Consider the following 18,573-nt stretch of genomic DNA (forward strand, 5'->3'; position numbering starts at 1 on the left):
AGATTCTGGGCCAACTGTGGAGCCCCACATGGGTCTTGATCGCACATTCCTGAGATCATGACCAAAGCCAAAATTATGAGTCGGCGGCTTAACCTGACTGAGCCACCCAAGTACCCCAATAATGGGTACTTTCAGCTTGATTTCTTTTTCCCCTTGGCTCTAGAGTCTGTTCGTACTTTCACAGTTGTTATAAGAAACAGCAGTTTCAGGCTGCTGTGGCGTATTAGACCACGTGTCCATTTGGATTCAAACCCTGCAGCAGAACCCACTTCTAGCTGCAGTGATCACAGCTCTACCTCCCCCCTGCCCCCCATGTTTTACTGAAGTTCCAGTTGCTTTCTATAAGAATGAAAAAACGAGTTTAATCAGACTTGTGGTTTGGAGGCGGGGTGCCTAGGGAGCACGTAGTTTAACCTTGACTTTCTATGGAAAGTCCTCCTTCACATCAGAGGCATTTTAGGACTTAGGTTTGGTGTTGGCTGGTCCCTTTCCAGTGACCTTATTAAAGTAAGAGTCCTAGAGATTTCATGTGGCTGTGTTAACATTGGTTCTCCTGCATGGGGCTGCTTTAAAACCTCACATAAGCCAGTAAATGTGTTCTCTGAACTACTCAGGAATTACACTTCAGTCTGATACACAGGAGGGAAGAACTAAGATATGTAGAATGGCTGGAATTTTCTTTTATACTTCGAATATCGCCCTTCTTAAATGTCACATTCACTCAGCTTCTCCAGATAGTATGTGCTTTCTTTCTGGAAGGTTGTCTTTTCCCAGAAAAGAGCACATGGTGGGTTAAGGAAGATCAAGCTTCCTTTTATGATATCACATGATATGATATTTTATTATATGATATGATAGCCCTTTGCTTTTGCTGTAATTTGGCTACAGCTTCTTTGGGACTTCATTCTGTCAGACTCCTGTCCCAACTGAATGCATCTTGACATCCCACCAGAAAATAATAATTACCCATTGTAGCACCTTTCACCGGTGCCTGCTGTGCTAGAGAGGAAGTATTTCACACCAGCGAAGCAAATGGATGTTCATTCAATTTATCCACAGTGGCAGGAATACAGCGCCCCATTTCTTTCAGAGCACTGAGAAACTCAAGAAATAGGCCATAATATTTCACATATTTTATTTCTTCCTGAGTCAGTGAAGGTAGATGTAACTTTCCCCTCAGAAGCCAAGGGCTGTCTGAGGGTGTAAATCAGGAGTTCTTGGACTGAGCTGCCTACATAGGTTCAGAGTGTGCTGGAAGTCTCTAGAATTAACGTGCTAAATTATGACGCTTCCTCTGAGCATCTTTTTGAGGGGAGGGTACGTTGCTCCCCAAAACTTGTCAGCCGCTAGGGTTGGCAAACTCTAGCCCGAACGCCAAATTCAACTGCCCTCGGTGTTTGCAAATATAATTTTCTTGGGGACACAGGCACATTCGTTTGTTTCCGTGTTGTCTCTGGCTGCTTTCGGGGTACAGTACAGCGAAGAGTGGAATAGGGGCCGCAGAGAACGTATAGCCCATAACGCCTGAAATACTGACTCTCCCTCGGGTTCTTCACAGAGGAAATTTTGTTGAATCCTACTGTAAAGGATTCGTAGGTTAAGGAATATTGCATTTGACTTGAGAGCAGAGCCATTATTATCTAGGCCACTAAATTATATTTAAAATGTGACGGGCATTCTAAACATGAGAAATTTAAAAGACTTTAACGTTCTAGCCCCATTCTTGGCAGCAGAAAGGGATTTTAATACACGAATTCCAAAGAAGTTAAAAAAAAAAAAAGTAAAGGAAGGACATTTATTTTTCCTTACATAGTCTTTAGAATTTGATTGATTTGTCTTTAAAAATGTCTTAATTTTGATGATAAAAATAAAATGTGAAGGGAAACTGTGGTTCTTTAAAGGCTAATAAGGAAAATATTAGCCTGCCTTTGAAAATGAAAAATTTTTTTCAGATACGAAGTTTTTCCACAGCTTCAAACCTGAATAAACCATCATCTGGAACCAAGATGGGGAAAGAAAGTCAGAATAACCAATCCTAAATTAGCAAAATTTGATTGATGGAGCCCACATTGTTTTCATTTTATTTTTTTAAATTTTTAAAAGATTTTATGTATTTGAGAGAAAACAGAGAGCGAACATATGGGGGGAAGGGGTAGAAAGAGAGAGGGAGAAGCAGACTCCCCACTGAGCGGGAAGCCCATGCGGGGCTTGATGACTCATGCCCTGAGCTGAAGGAAGATGCTTAACTGACTGAGCCACCCAGGAGCCCCTTTAAGATTTTACCTTTAAGGAATCGCCACAGTGTGGAGCTTGAACTTGCAACCCTGGGATCAGGAGTCTTACACTCTACCAACTGAGCCAGCCAGGTGCCCCACAGAGCCCACATTTTATACTCCCAGCCACACTGGCTGGTAACGGAGCTATAAAAATGCTGAGGGCCGGCAGAGAGTCTGCTCTGTGCCTCCTGTGCTCAGCCATGTTTGGCTTCCTTCAGGCTTTCCTTCCCTCAGATTTCCTGCCCTCCCCTCCTCCGTTTATCCAGGAAAGCATCAAAATGAATCAGAGTTCTTCTTTCCTCCATCTTTGAAAGCAGGTGACAAATAGTAAGTGCCTGCTGAATACATGAAAGCGTGCACAAGTCCCTCCTAATAGGAGTAAGCACAGGATATGACACATAGCCCGACTGAATCCTCCCAAAGTATTTTTAAAAACGGGACGTCGAATTAAACTAGGTACACCGCGATACTCCTTTACTGGGCTTAATACTAATGAGTCTCCATGGGAAGAGCTGACTATTCCAGCTTTAGCTCAGGGATGGCTGTATGTATTCATTATTTTTATATGTATATTTTTATTAATTCATCATAATTAATACCCAGTACCGTAGGTAGTGGGCCTCAGACACTCTAGAGGACTTTGTGAGTTTTCTGTCTAGACGTTCATTCATTCGTCGGCTCCTCAAACGTGTTGAACTTGCTCTGAACAGGGAATCAGGGGAGACACTGGGAAATGATGAAGACATCAATGGTCTTGAAGAGCACATCTAATGATGATACATACAGATGTGTAGTGTATGTCTGCTTAGCAGGACCCCATCGCATTTTCCAGACAGAGTAAGACATAGAAATAAATGAAATGTGGAACAGTTGTATAAGCGGGATTGCAGCCGATCCTACATAGGGGCTAGTAGTGAGAAGTTTTGGGAAGGACAGAATCCTGCCATGCACACGACCTGTAAGTTCCCTGATGCTATCCGCTCAGTAGATATGATCTCAACATGGCGACTAGAAAATTTAAACAAGTGGTATGATTATCCCATTTTGTTTTAGATCTCATATTTGTAATTGGAGACTTTCTTGCAGTTGAACAGATTTCTGATGAAAAAGGCACAATCACTTTTCAGAAACTTAACTTGTTCCCAAATATCCAGATACACTACTTACGTAAACAGAAGACAAGATAATCGGAGATTTAAATTTTTTCCTCCTGGATTCCTTGTATTTACTGAGAGAGCCCATATTATGCAGAACACTGTTTTCTTTTCCTGATAGCCATTTCTACAAATAATGGTTTTAAGGCACAGCTATTAATATTAAGTATGACTGCTGGGTCTGGCTAGACTTTTGGCTGTATTAAAGTATGTCCTTTCCTTGTCTTGAGAATACAGTCTTTTCTGAAGAAAAGATGGTCCCTCCTTATAAAGGAAATATGTTCATGATCTTTTAATTGACACAAGTTTAAAAAAAAAAAAAAAGAAAAGAAAACCACGATCCCAGAAACAAAACACAACCACCATTAAGATTTTAATTTATAAATCATGAGCCCTTTCCCAGGCCTTGGCAGAACACCATTATAATCGTCCTGGGTGGGCATTTTTCCCTCTGCCTCTCCCCTACCCCGCCAAAAAAACCACCAAACAAAACTGTGCTCTTGTCCAGTTTTGAAGCCTATATAACATCCCTCCCTATGGCAGCAACACATAAAACACATGCATTGCAATTCACCAAACCACTCACGGAGGGATCACTGAATTTGAACTTGCCTTGTCCTGTCTTCGCTCCTTCCTTTAGCATCTACTTCAGGGGTGTCTTTAATAAGACTCACTGCCCAAAGGAAGGAGGCTGTTCCAGGCTACCACTGGTTCTGGTCCAGCCTTCCATTTTGGAATCCTGTGTCATCCCTCCCCTTCCCCAACCCCCTCCGCCAACACCTCGCCCCCACAGGGCAGTGTTCTATGTCTGAGTCCTGTGACCATTTCCTTTTCTGCTCCATTTCTTCTCTGTTTAGACACTGCCATGCCCCGTCCTACATACTAATTAACTGACTTTTTGCTTCTGCATTGCTTGATTCATTGTGTCACATTTTCCCATGTGAAAGTGGTCCAGGAACCTTGGCAAGGAGGTTAATGGATTTAAGAGTCACTCGTATTTAACTCTGGAAGTCACAGCAAAATAAGAACCCATGGCTGACCCATTTTATAAACCACGCTGTGGTCAGCTTTAGTGGCAGACCGCTAATGGATTTCACCGTGGTGGCAAACCTATCTAGAATTTGAGCGGGATTGAAATACACCTTCCCTTTCCCTACCTTTACATCTCAAACTTTAGCTGAAACTACTGATTTTGGTATTATACCTTTGATGGGGAACACCCATAAGGGAGTGGAAATAACCTTAGAGTGGGAGTACTTTTGGATTTTAGTCTGATTTTGACACTCAGTTGCATGAGATTTCAGTATTAGTATATCCACTTACTGGATCTCAGTTCCCGCATCTTGAAAATGAAGTTATGTGACCAAATGATGCTTAACATCCTATCTGTCTGTAGGACACTGTGATTTTAAATAACTTCATTTATTCATTAACCATTTACGTATCTTTATTATAGTCCAGTCAGTGTGCTAGGGACCATACGTATAAATTTGAAACCTAAAGAAGAAATACATTTGCATTTTCTTCTTGCAGACTTCTATGGGGGTAATCTTTTAAACACACTCTTAACAACATGGACGGGGACCAGATCTCAAAACTGAGAGTGGTTGTTGGTAATTAGTCTCAGGGGGAGATAGGGAGTTCTGCCTGCTTTGTGAGTCTTCAAGTAAATGCTAAGAAAAGAAATGGAGGGTGGGTTACCCTATTCAGTGTTACCACCAAAATCCTTTAGCCATTCATCAGCATGAGCTAAGTAATAAATATTGTGTATGGCTCCTGATGAACAGGTTACCTCTTTCAATTCCTTCTCAATGGCTACTTTGGGACAACACATGCTATTATGGTTGACTAGCTAAAGCTTCTTCCCAGTTCGTACAGGCCTCTATTTAACTTCCTTTAACTGATGAACACGAAACATCTCCCTCAAAGCTGTCATTGCAGGTAAATTAGAAATAGAATAAATATGGTGAGCGAGAAACTTCAAATGTTCATTAAAACTCACTCTGGTTCTTTTTCTGCAAGACCAGAATGGGAAAGAGGAAGGAAAAGAAAGGACTTTCCATGTGTTCCATTGAGTAAGTATTTTTCATTAGAGTGTGGCAGGTGTCTCTGCAGCCTTTGGAAGTGGCTCAGACCAGGAACATGCCCTCCCTTCTCCTACCCGAATTCTTCTCCTTGAAAGCAGCGTGTGTGACAACTTCTTGGCATGTGGAAACAGCAAGAAACAAGAAGGTTCGGCATGGCTCTCTGGTCCTTTTATTTATATATTTATTACTGTCTTTAAAACCAACCACTGTGTTGTTTGCAGTCAGTTGTTCTGTTTCAAAACAGCCACCAGCATCATTCCCATTTCATAAACTCTTTGATGCTGGTGGGAATGAGTATGCTTAAAAGGGCCCCGGTGCGACTTTGGGCCGCTGAGGGGCATGATGAGGCCCGGGAGCCTTTACGTAATCTCTGCCTCAAGTTGGGATCTCCCAACAGCTGTACCTTTGACATCTCTGCAGCCAGGTCACACCAGTTCCCACGAATTACCTCGAAAAAGGTGAACTCTCGACTGCTGTGTTGAACCGAAGAGCCTGCCTCTCCAGACAATTCAGTTAATTTTATTCCACCTTGAGGACATGCTGCACTTAGGAACCATGATAGATCTTCAAAAGTAGTACATTAACTGTTCCTTTCCCAGAGTCCCACCATGGCCCTGGATCCTAGAATCACATTCATATGCCTGTTTTCAGATGATGAGATAAAACTAGATAAGTTCTGGTATTTTCCTGCCACTTCAAAGAGAAGCCTGCACTCGAAGCCCATTTGATGTCGAGATGCACGACATCTCCGAGCGGCAATCAGTGCTACTGTTGTTCGCACAGGATTGAGAATGACATACAGGCAGCCTTCTTTCATGTGGTTCTTTGAAAAAAGATCTGTTTTTGTGGGGTAATTTGCTTTCTGCTTTCTTTGCCACATGGGCCCACCTTACCTCCAGAGAATAATGTAAACTCTGAGTGATTCCAAGAGGATAGTTTTAGTTCTTGGTGTAATAATCTGTGTGTGTGTCTTTATTTCTTTATTTCTTTTTTTCTTTTTTTTTTTCTAGGCCCACCATCTGCTCCCCTCAACTTGATCTCGAATGTCAACGAGACGTCGGTGAACTTGGAATGGAGCAGTCCTCAGAACACAGGTGGCCGCCAGGATATCTCCTACAATGTGGTGTGCAAGAAATGCGGAGCTGGTGATTTCAGCAAGTGCCGACCCTGTGGCAGTGGGGTCCACTATACCCCACAGCAGAATGGCCTGAAAACCACCAAAGTTTCCATCACTGACCTCCTGGCTCACACCAATTACACATTTGAAATCTGGGCGGTGAATGGAGTGTCCAAGTATAATCCCAGCCCAGACCAGTCAGTGTCTGTCACCGTAACAACCAACCAAGCAGGTAGGAACAAGATCTCCTTTGTTATATGATACAAATTTTTTCCGGGGGTAGGGGGGAGATGCTTATGTTGGTATCCATGAATGATATTAAAGTTCTACAATTGAAGTAGAATCACACGGATCTAATTATAAACCCATGAGCTGCTCTGTCATACAAAAGATACTTGGAAGAACATGCATTCACTCGCAAGTATTTTTTGGGGGCACCAGCTGCCTAGCATGACCTATACTAAGTGGTGGTGATTCGGTGAGATTAGAAGACAGTGTCTGATGGGAAGGGGATGGTAGTCTGGTCAGCCGGGTCACTCCATGTTGGACTTCTCTTGTAAGGGATTCATATCAGCCATGTTGATCACAGGTCCATGGTTGGACATCAGAGCATTTAACAGATTATTTTGGATCATAAAATTGATTTTTACCAAGGCAGAGTGCTAGGTCGGCATCTGCTGCCTTTCCAGCCAAAGCATCCGTGGCTATTGTTTGGATCTTGTTTGGTCTTTTAGAAATTAAAAAACATATCTGGACCTCTGCTAGAATCATCATGTAAATCTACGAACAGTAAATAGTTTAATGGGCATTCTGTGTGGTTTGACGACGTTTTCCTGAAAACGCCTACTGGTTTTGCAGCCACTTCCATAGTTGAATCCATAATTGACATGTGGGGGAAGAGAGTTCGTTTTCCCGGTATCCGGGGTTGCTTTCCACTTATAACTCTGTAGATGTGAAAACATCCTCTGTTCACAAAGAGTTTCCGCTGAGTTGTAGAACTGTCACAAAGTCTTGGATATTGGATATTTAAAAGCGCAGATCACAGTGTGCATTTCTAGGCTCCAGCTCCCGACCCCCTCATGCCCGGTCCTCCCCTGAAAACGTTTCCACGCTTTCTCGCACTCATTTTCCACCCTGGATCTCTGCTGGCTCCTTGTTAGTTATTTCTGCCGAGTTAAAGGGGAGTAGGAGAAAAGAACTGTGGTTTACTCTTTCATGAGGCTCTTAAGAGCAACAAACTTCGCTGGAAAAGGATTATAAATTGCCCGCAGCCCTGTCCCCTCTCACTGCACTTCCCTCTTACATGAATGTTTCAGTAAGTGCACTCGATGGTTAAATATATCTATATTAATTGATCCTACAGTGAAAAGGATTCCAGCGTCCCAACCTAAAGTCATTATTTTTCTGCTGTGCCTTGAACTCTCTAGAATAAATACAAAGTTATGACGCGGGCAAGATTTTAAGCTGGAGCTAGAATGGCAGATGTGACCAGAGGGCAGTTTCAGCTACACAAACGCAACCAGTTTTTTAAAATACGCGGCGTGAACAGATCATCTGGTTATGCTTTTGTCTTTCATATCTGCACTTACAGGTGGTGAGCGCTGTTCATGGTATTCGGTTTTATTTTTTTTTTTTTTACAAAAACTAGTATGATTTTAGGAGGTTGTGATAGTATCACGAGTACTCTGTCTTTGCCAGCTTTTTATTATTTCTTTTTTGGAAATATTGCCCATAGATGTTGGGAAGACATATTGGTGCTACTAGTGTCTCTGAGTTAACGAAGCCAAGCTCTGTCCACCCGCTGAAGAATCTGGTTTATGAGTCAATCAGTATTCTTATGTTCAGGGACGCCTGGGTGGCTCAGTTGGTTAAGCAGCTGCCTTCGGCTCAGGTCATGATCCCAGCGTCCTGGGATCGAGTCCCACATCGGGCTCCTTGCTCCGTAGGGAGCCTGCTTCTCCCTCTGACTCTGCCTTCCACTCTGTCTTCCTGTGCTCGCTCTCGCTCGCTCTCTCTCTCTGACAAATAAATAAATAAAATCTTAAAAAAAAAAAAAAAAAAAAAGTATTCTTATGTTCAGCCTATGTACTTACCCTCAAACACATCACTACTTCGTGTTCTTAACGGATTTAAAAGTAGGAAGGTACCTTTTGAGGCTATACAAGGTGAAGTCATTCTCTTTGGCAAAGAACAGCCTCTGGGAGACGTGCTGAGGACAGGCTTGGCTCCTCCAGATTTGCGGGGAGGAGTATGGCTATGACTCTCTATATAATACACGTAAGAATTCAAGCTATTGGATTATGCTAGCTCCTACCAGGCCAGAAAGCCCAAGAAGCGCAAAGAAGGAAGGCTAAAAAAAAATCCTCCAAAGGAAGAAAATGTGCAAAAAACGTTACAAGAGAGGCAGGAAGAAAGTCCCACATTTTTTTAGAAATGTAGGTATAATTCTTTGAGCTCTAACAGAAACGTGGACGGGGAATTCCTCTGACACAGTGAGGTTGTCTCTGCTGTGGCTGAGTAGCCCTGCCAGGAGGTTTGTTGAACAGGACAAAATTCCAGCTCCGTATTTTAATTTTCATGAAGGGTAATGCTGGGAAGCTGTTCAAAATTAAAAATAAATCTTTCAATAAGGAGACCTCCTATGTGGTCCGCCAGAAAGCTTTCGCTTCTCTGAGAGTTGTACATGTGCGACGCACTGCCTCATTATCCTGCTATGATTTGGAGGTCCCTAATTCAATATCAGTGGAATAGTTTATCTTTGATGAACAAACCCGATTCTTCATGGTAGGGCAAATTAATAACGTGGGCCAAAACTCTGGGTGAATGTAGCAACCATAAACTCTATCAAAGCTCCCCTAAGCATATTTACATACACACAATTATATTCTAATTGAACTTGTTCCTATCATTTCATTAAACTAAATTCCTTAGGGACTTTATAGACAATGATGGCTCGTTGTGGAAGGAATACATAGAACAAATGATTGTTAGCATTGCTACCTGAAAGCCACAGTTTCACGGCTGTCTGGTTTTGCCCAGTTTTCACGGGGTTCTTTCTTGTAACTTATTTAACAAACAGACACAGACCCTCCTGGGGTACCTGGTTTTATCACCACCACCTCTGAGACTCTCATGGCTGAACAGGTTTGTGAAGGTGACCTGACTCACCCAAGCTAATGTCTGGGCCAGTACCTGAAACCCGGGAGCACCCTCCTCCTCCCTGTTCCCGAAAGGACAAAGTTGCTTTCTTTTACAGTGATTGGATAATTAGTAGCATCCCTGTGTTCAGCCTGGCGTGCTCCCCATTGGTGAAACCAGACTTGGAGTAGCTGGGCACGGAAATGGTCTTTTGACGAGGCTTTGATCATTTAGTTGTGGAATGTGGTGTGAATGGGCCGGTGTTCTCACATGGCCATTTAAACCATTCTAATCCAAATCATATTGTTGAGGTCTTAAGAGGTAAATAACATGCTTTTCCTCCCCCTCCCGAGTTCAAACCCAGTTGACATTGGAGCCAAGACAAAGGGAACTCAGGATGTCAGCTTTATTGCTGACCCTCTGATTGAAGGATGTAAGCTTTATTTCTGTGGCCAGAAGGGCTGGTTCTAATGACATTTGCCGGGGGGGCCACCCAGAGACTAGCTCAGCTGGCTGACTACAGGCTCCCCACAAGGAGAAAGACTGTGCTATGGAAGTTGTTCAGCCTGGACAAGTCTGTAGGTGTGGAGAGCAGAGGGGGTGTAGGACTGCTCCCATCGCCACCCCTGGGCACCCCCCCCACCCCATGCCAAGAGTTGGAAGGAGCAACGAGCAGCGGGAAGGCGGGGGTGAAGGTAGGAAGCTCCACAGAAGTCACCTTTGGAAAAGAAGAGATGAGGAAAAGGCAATTCGTCCCTACCCTGTCACTTTCCTGTGTTACCTTCTAGGAGGTGCAAAGGGAAGTTCCATGAGAAAACATGTTCGCCCTCCTCTATCTAACATTCCCCAGCGACCGCTGTGTTTTCCATTTAGGAGGAGATGGTTCTGGTGTTTGTGAAAAATGAGCAAGCAGACTGCTGGGTGATTTGTTTTCTCAATGGCTTTTCTTTGGTTTACTTTTCCTTAAGTGGACCATCTCGGGCAAATGAATACAGGACATGTCACTGGGACAGAGAAATGCTGTATAAATGAAACAAGGTGTTCCTGGCCAAGCAACACAACCGTGAATAGTTTTGCTAAAAAAATGCTGAGATGGCAGCCCACAGTAGATCTTACTATCACAAAGCCAGTTTGCACGTTTCCCTCCCTGAGTCCCCACCCCTGTCTTCCAGCTCTGGGGCCGAGTCATACTTGAGGGTGTTTGGTTTATTTTAAATCATGATGAACTGCCATGGGTCGTCTTCCCTCCTAACCCTGAACTGCACCTGGGACAATTAAACATGTACATATGTGTGTATGTACACACATACACGTGTACGTAAACTCCACACCTAACATGGGGCTCAAACTCACTGCTCCTAGATCAGGAGCTCCAGGCTCTACCAACTGAGCCAGCTAGGCACCCAAATGATCACACTTCAGATTTTTATTTTGCAGGAGATCCTATTCTAGATACTTGACAATGAAATGGCATCTAGTGATCTCTCTTTGGCACAGCTGCAGTGTCCTAGTCACAAACATCTGTAACACACTGAGTTTGGAGGAGTTCAGATACTTGGTGGATTACATAATTGTTTGAACCTAGCTGATCTCTAAGATCTTTTCTAATTCTAAAAGTCTGTAATTCCAAGAATATAGCCATGGGCTATGAGCATGAAGAAGTAGGGCTTCTTCATGGCTGTTCAGAAATGGGCTCCAACAGCAATTTCAAGGATGGGGAAAAAATTCCAAATACTCCCACAGAGTTAGCAGAATGCACCTGAATCCTGCTTCCTCTCTACCTCCAAACCCAAACCTACCAAAGTCTTTTCTTTGAAAGGCGAAACAGTAAGCTAGCTGCATCACGGGGATAGTGAGTTGTTCAGCATGCATCCCTGGACATCTGTTAGTGTTGGGAGATATTTTTGGTTATCTCAGCTACGAGGGCCAGGACATCTAGTGGGTGAGAGCCGGGGATATGGCTAACCATCCTGTCATGCACAGGACAGCCCTACAGCAGTCATCTGGTTTGATGCGGCCACAGTGCCAAGATTGAGCAAGTCTGCTCTAGTGATACGTTTGATAAACAGATTTCATGACTTCATAGAAATGCCGACCTTCTAAGTGTTCCATCAAGATCCTGCCTTTGCTTGGTTCTGCTTCTCCATGCTGGGAACAGAATGCCCCCAACCCTATCTTAGAGGATAGGCAGTTGGAAAAGGCCCCTTGGGACCTCTTGTGAAGAAACCCAGTTGCTTTACCACCGAGTGAACTGGTGCTGCTTGTTAGTTAGACTGGCCTTGTTCTCTAGGCTGGACAATTAAGACTGAAAGAAAATAGTACATTGATGGTGAAGTGACAGGACACCTCGACGGCATGCCGCCGCACAGTCCCTGGTAGATACTCAATACCCCTGTGTCGATTAACACATTTATTTATAGTAAAAACAGTGGACTCTTTATCAGGTAGCGATAAATTTAATAAAGCCAAAATAATGAGTAGAGAAAAGAAAATAACTAAGTGAAAGAGGCAGACTGTCTTTTACTACTCAACTGATAGGTTCCCATTCTCTCTTTCTCTGTCATCTTTTAATTAGACATATTATGTTATTTGAGTAGGATAATGGAGAACAGTGGGAATTCTCATCCCCACTGGGTATAATTGCTACCTGTCTTCTACATGGTAAGAGGAAAGCTTCAGGGAGATGGTGGTAGAAAGGGAAACATCTTAGAGCAATTGAGTTAGGTAATGTGCACAAGGCATGGTGGCACCAAATTTTGTGGGGTCTGAAGCTTAGACAACTTTTGTGTGATTTGAAAAAAAAAAAATCCGACAAAATGATAAATATCAAATGAAGAAGAGGCTTCAGAAAGGGCCTTGGCAAATTTCTTTAGCTTCGGTGTGTATAATTCTTCTGTCTCTGATCAGATTGTAGGGAATGCAGTTGTCGAGTATGGGGCTCTTGTGTAATGATACCTACGGATAGAAAGGAACAGGAGGAAGGGAGAGAAGTCTGGAGGTCCAGTCTGACCTGGGGTGAGAGGCCTTGAAGAGCAAGGTCACCCTGGAGTGGGTCCTAAGCATAGCTAAGTGTAACAGGCAGCACCAGAGTGGCCTCAAATGTGGGTCGTGATCAAATTCACAGGCAGAAAGCACAGTCCTGGTGATTTTGGGGAATGGTAAGTAAAATACTAACCCAAATAAGATGTGACCAGAATGGAGGCTTTTCTGTAAGCTTGAAAAGGAAGGCAAGTGGAGTGAGGGGTGGGGAAGCTCTGTTGATGCTTTCAAAAGTATCCACTATCTGACTGTCAGTATGAAATATCTGACTTCTTTTAATGCCCTGATGCAGAGGTTGGCAAACTATACTACCAGGGGCCAAATCTTGATCCTCTGACAGGTGGGTACAACCCACTAAAAATGGTTTCTCTCTTTCAAAAGAATAATATTCTGCACCACTGGGAAATGCTAGACAATTCAGTTTTCAGTGTCCCTAGGGAAGGTTTCTAGGAACGAAGCTCCACGTCTTCATCCAGGTATCATCTGAGACGGCTTTCACAGGACAGCAGCAGAGTGCATGTCCTCCACAGCGAACATACTCACCATCTCACTCCTTGTGGAAAAAGGTTTGCCGACCCCTGCTCTGAAGTACTGCACTGAGAAAGAGAACGATTCAGGAAGGAGTCTGAGGGGATGTTGAGCGGCTAGGGTCATTTGTCACAAACCACCCTGGCCAAGGTTGTGATGGATTCTAACATTTAGGGCAATCTTACCTTCAGAATGGTTTTATTTTATGCAAAGATTTTTTATATTTATTTGATCTAGAGAGAACACAAGCAGCGGGATGCAACCAAGGGAGAGTCAGAAGCAGATTCCCCACTGAGCAGGGAGCCTGAGGCAGGGCTGGATCCGGGCACTGAGATCCTAACCCCAACAAAGGCAGACGCTTAACTGACTGAGCCACCCAGACACCCTTCAAAACAGTTTTAATATTTGGCAAGACACCTTCTGTTTTTAGAGATTTTTGACTATGTAAACACGGTTTCAGGGAATCAGGTCGAATTTCAAGCCTGCCTGTGCTGTCTTGTACCACGGGTCTTTTCCCAGTAGACACTCAGGTTTCAATAGAACGGGGTACGTGCTTAAGTGTTCTGATACGGCAGCGTTCAGGGCTCTTGAAAACGTGCATTCTGAGCAGTGTTGCAGGCTGGCTGGTGCTGGCAGCAGTTTTCTTCTTAAACAATCGTAGGCACTGCTCTTTGACATTGTCCCCTCGCCGAGATGATTTCTCGTTTGCCTTTGGTTTCAAGTAAATCATGTCATAGTTTTCTTACTCCTAAGAAAGTCAAAGGAAAAGCTCATGATGAAACTTGCTGAATATTAAATCAGAAATCTTTCTAAAGACATATTTTAAAATTCTTTCAACAAATCGTAGGGCGATTGCGTCAAGAGATTTTGCTGGGAAGTTGTTCGCCCATCCCCAGTGGTTGGTATGTGATCATTAGTACCTCTCAGTGGAAGCTGGTTGGAGAGTCCTTTCTGTGCCTAAGTAATTATAGGCCCAAACAAGCACACAATGGGCTTCAGAGAAGCCAGGCAGCGATTTTCTCATTAATAGCCCGGATCCAGCTATGGGTTCCTGGTTTAGTTCATAATGCCTAGGAAATGTACATTTAAAAACAAGGAGTACAATTTTTTTTTAAAAAAAGGAATAGTCTCTTGATTCTAACATTATACATAAAATAATTTTATGTCTATTGAGTATCGTTGCCACCTCTGTAATTATTAAGCGTACTCACTAATTATGATCATAATTAAGAATAAAATAAACTGGGAGATGTACAATGGTACACAGCCGCTTGTGTATGGCACCGGGGCCCATGAATTTGTATTCAGGGTGGGTGCCACAAGTTCTAGGGAGGAGGAAAAAAATAGAAGGACCTACTAAATTATCCTGCTTCAAGGCTGACTGAGTAGCATAGACAAATGGTGTGTGTGTAGAGAACGAACCAGTAATTATTGTATGTAGATAAAAATTGCTTTGCAATTTTAAAAAGATGATAATAGTGTTAACCCTGGAACGATGCAGGGGTTAAGCGCACCTACCCTATACTGTCAAAAATCCACATACAGCTTTTGATTCCCCAAAACTTAATTACTAATAGCCTACTCTTACCAGAAGCCTTACTGATAACAATCGATCGACACATATTTTGTGCGTTATGTATATTATATACTGTAGTCTTACAGTAAGTAAGCTACAGAAGAGTAAATGTTATTAAGGGATTCATAAGGAATAGAGGATACATTTATAGTACAGTGTTGTATTAGGGGGAAAAAAAATGTAAGTGAACCTGCCTAGTTCAAACCCATGCTGTTTAATAGTCAACTGTTTTTCTGTCTAAGGAAGTAGAAGTTTTATTTACACCCATGACTGAGGACACTGTGTCTCTACTCCCATCCCTTCACTTTTACATCAATGTCCATATTCACACACACTTTATTTTTGGTGGGAAGGAAAATTCATTCTCCAGCTTTTACCCCAAACCCTTGACAGTGTATTTCTGATTCATTTTTCATTTCTTAGCGCTGTGCTCGTTACTTTGAACACTAACACTGACTTTGCACCCGCTGGAGAAGCTATCAAGCGATTTGAAAAATAAGTGCCTGGCGGAGATGAGAAATGAACAGTGCAAGACTAGCAAAGGTTTTAGATTGGTTTCTACCTTGACTAGTTATCACTCCAACTGGCTAAATTAATGACTACCTTCTCAGAGGGGCTCGAAGAGACTCTGGAGAGAGCTTGCACTGAGCCTTAATAAGAAGATCCGAAGAAACTTTATCAAACCTCCCATTAACCCCCTACTAATGTCTTTAAAGATTTTTTTTTTTTTCCTTTAAACACCAGGAAAACCAAGAGCCGTGCTGCAGGACTAATTCTGCATTGAGAGATCTTAAATCTATGGGGACTCATTAAAATGCGTGTCCATGTCATGCCCACTGAACAGAGCCTTCTCTGCACGCCCACATCTGCGTGCTGTTTTCATGTGGGTATATAGTGAGAGAGCATTCCGTATGTTGTCTTCAGGTAAAGGCTTGTGAGGACATTTTTTTTTTTTTTTTTTTTTTTTAGGTTTTGCTTTTAAATCTGTCAAGATAAGCAAGCCTAAGCTTTTATCCATCCACATTAAAAATAGCTCTTTTACTGTCTTCCCCCAGAGTCCAACTTTTGACCACCTCCCCCACCAATAGGCACACTTTTCCCTCCTTTGCCTGTGCCAGAAAAATGAAAAAGATTCCATACGTTGCCCCAGAGCTACAATAACAGAAAAGAAAGGTGGTTCCAGACATCAGTGTGGTCGCCTGCCTAGTGAACCCCATGGCTTCATTGGAAAATGTCACTAATGATTTGGTCTCACATGGGAAAGTGGGTACCCAGAGTGTGGTGGGAATTTGACGGAACAGTCAGCAAAATGGCTGTCAGTTCAGGCACAGTGCTGAAGAAATACATCTTACATTAAATTCCTTCTTCCTCTATTCTGATTAATTGGTCAGCTCATTCTAAAGGGGACTCTTTGTGGCTCTCCTGAACCATCTTTTTAATTTTATTTTATTTTTAATTTAATTTATTTTATCTTATTTATTTATTTGTTTTTATTTTTTTATTAACATATAATGTATTATTTGCTTCAGGGGTACAGGTCTATGAATTATCAGTCTTACACAAGTCACAGCACACAGTATAGCACATACCCTCCCCAGTGTCCATAACCCAGCCACCCTATCCCTCCCCACTCCCCCGCCCAGCAACCTTCAGTTTTTTTTTTTTCCTGAAATTAAGTCTCTTATGGTTTGCCTCCCTCCTGATCCCATCTTGTTTCATTTTCTCCTTCCCTATCCCCCCAATGCCCCCCCCCGCCCTGCCTCCCAAATTCCTGTCAGAGAGACCATATGATAATTGTCTTTCTCTGATTGACTTACTTCGCTTAGCATAATACCCTCTACTTTTTGTTTTATTTATTTTATGACAAAGCACAAGGGCCACTTTTCAAAGAAATCTATCTAAAATATCTTAAGGGAGTGGCGCCTGGGTGGCTCAGTGGGCTAAAGCCTCTCCCTTCGGCTCAGGTCATGATCCCAGGGTCCTGGGATCGAGCCCCACATCCGGCTCTCTGCTCTTCAGGGAGCCTGCTTCCTCCTCTCTCTCTCTCTCTCTGCTTGCCTCTCTGCCTAGTTGTGATCTCTGTCTGTCAAATAAATAAATAAAATCTCAAAAAAAAAAAAAATCTTATGGGTAAAATGACAGTGATTTGAAATATTTGTTCTATTTTGCGATCACTCTTACAAGGAGAGGAAGAGGGAAGAAGTGAAGAGTGGGCCACTCCTTTTTGCCTGGCATCTTCCATTGAGAAGCTCTGTGAATTTATTTCTCAGGCGGTTTGGCCTCACTGTCAAAAAGACTTCTTTAATGAAGGCTCTAGGGTAGATGATTTTTTTTAAAAAAATCTGTATCTTGGAACCTTTTGATGGTGATGTATGCATACAAACAAGACAAATACATAGCTTCAGCTTCTCAGTGGGTATTAAATAGGGACCTGCCACCAATAGGTTCACTGTATATGAGGAGCTTGGTAAGATCCATCCATTAGCACAAACACGGAGAGGGTCAAGCTCACAATGGCTCCCCAGAGAGTCGTCGTTGTCTATATAACATACTGCAAGCTGCAAATCTGCTTCTTGAATCAACTCTATTTTTTTTTTTTTATTTGAAGCATACTAAGTGTGTATTTTGAGCATAGAGAAAGTCTAAAGATGGGCAAGAGAGTATAGATTCCTCCATCTTACCCTATCAAAGCAGGGGCACACATACAGATGGGTGAGGGGTTTCAGATATGCAACTAAGCTTAATAAATGTTCTTTCCACTTTCCAAGATAATCAAAATCTTTATTTTTTAATCTGAAAATTTTAGGTCATCTTAAGAGTTGTTGGTGTAGCTCTTGTTTGCACTGAAATCCACTGAATCCTGATTTTAGGAATCTTTCTGGGAGGATCCTTTGGGAAGCTTGGGAACTCTTGAAGCTAGCATCATCTCATTTCAACCCATTTAAATATAGGGGCATGATTATTATCACAGTATATAATGGGGATGCTTGTTGCTTTGTTTTCTGTTGAAAGCAGGGAGTACAAATATGGCAGAATATCAGCCTGTGGAAGTGAGTATCTTGTAACGAGAGCACAGGTCATAGAACTTAAAAAGCATAAATTGTGTTCGCTGTCCTCATTATAGCAAACCAGTGCCAAGTAGTCATCTAATTCAGGTGTGGCTCTAAGAGGCTGGTGATACATTGAAGGAATCTTTGTGTAATGTCAAAGGGTATTGTCTGGGTAAGAATGACCGAAGAGAAGCCCTTTAAATGTCCCTGTTAATTCTTCAGGAGTATAACCTTCGTTGCAGGTGTGCTTTGGGTGACGGCTTTTTCTCTTTCTTTCCAGCTCCTCTTCCCTTCTTGTTTCAGAACACACACGAAATACTCCCATAAGTGCCTGGAGTGTGCAGGAGACCCGCTCCAGGGTCTGTCTCGGAGACCACGCTGTGGGACTCTCTCTAGGCGATGTGTTGTTCTAATGAGGTCCTTGCCAGTATTTACAGATTGACTCCTGAGTGGAGCCCGTGATACTGATTTTCACACTTCAGCAAGTTGTGTTAAAGAGAGGCCCCAGTGAGATGCTGTGAACCTCCTAGTTAAAAAAGAAAGAAAAGAAAAGAAAGTTCAAGTCCTAAAACAATGATAGATTTCCTAATTCATCCTTTGTTATTCTT

General features: G+C 42.7%; 1 protein-coding gene across 3 annotated transcripts in view; it reads left to right on the forward strand.

The window, feature by feature from the left end:
• EPHA4 (EPH receptor A4) overlaps positions 1 to 18,573 on the forward strand; it is a 144,272-nt gene that overhangs the window by 76,729 nt on the left and 48,970 nt on the right. For all 3 annotated transcript variants that reach the window (XM_059167923.1, XM_059167922.1, XM_059167924.1), the window contains exon 6: positions 6,528 to 6,866. In XM_059167923.1, coding sequence (XP_059023906.1) covers positions 6,528 to 6,866 — 339 coding nt within the window. The remainder of the gene's footprint in view (positions 1 to 6,527; positions 6,867 to 18,573) is intronic.

This window comes from Mustela lutreola, chromosome 3, assembly GCF_030435805.1.
Source record: "Mustela lutreola isolate mMusLut2 chromosome 3, mMusLut2.pri, whole genome shotgun sequence".
Taxonomy (NCBI): domain Eukaryota; kingdom Metazoa; phylum Chordata; class Mammalia; order Carnivora; family Mustelidae; genus Mustela; species Mustela lutreola.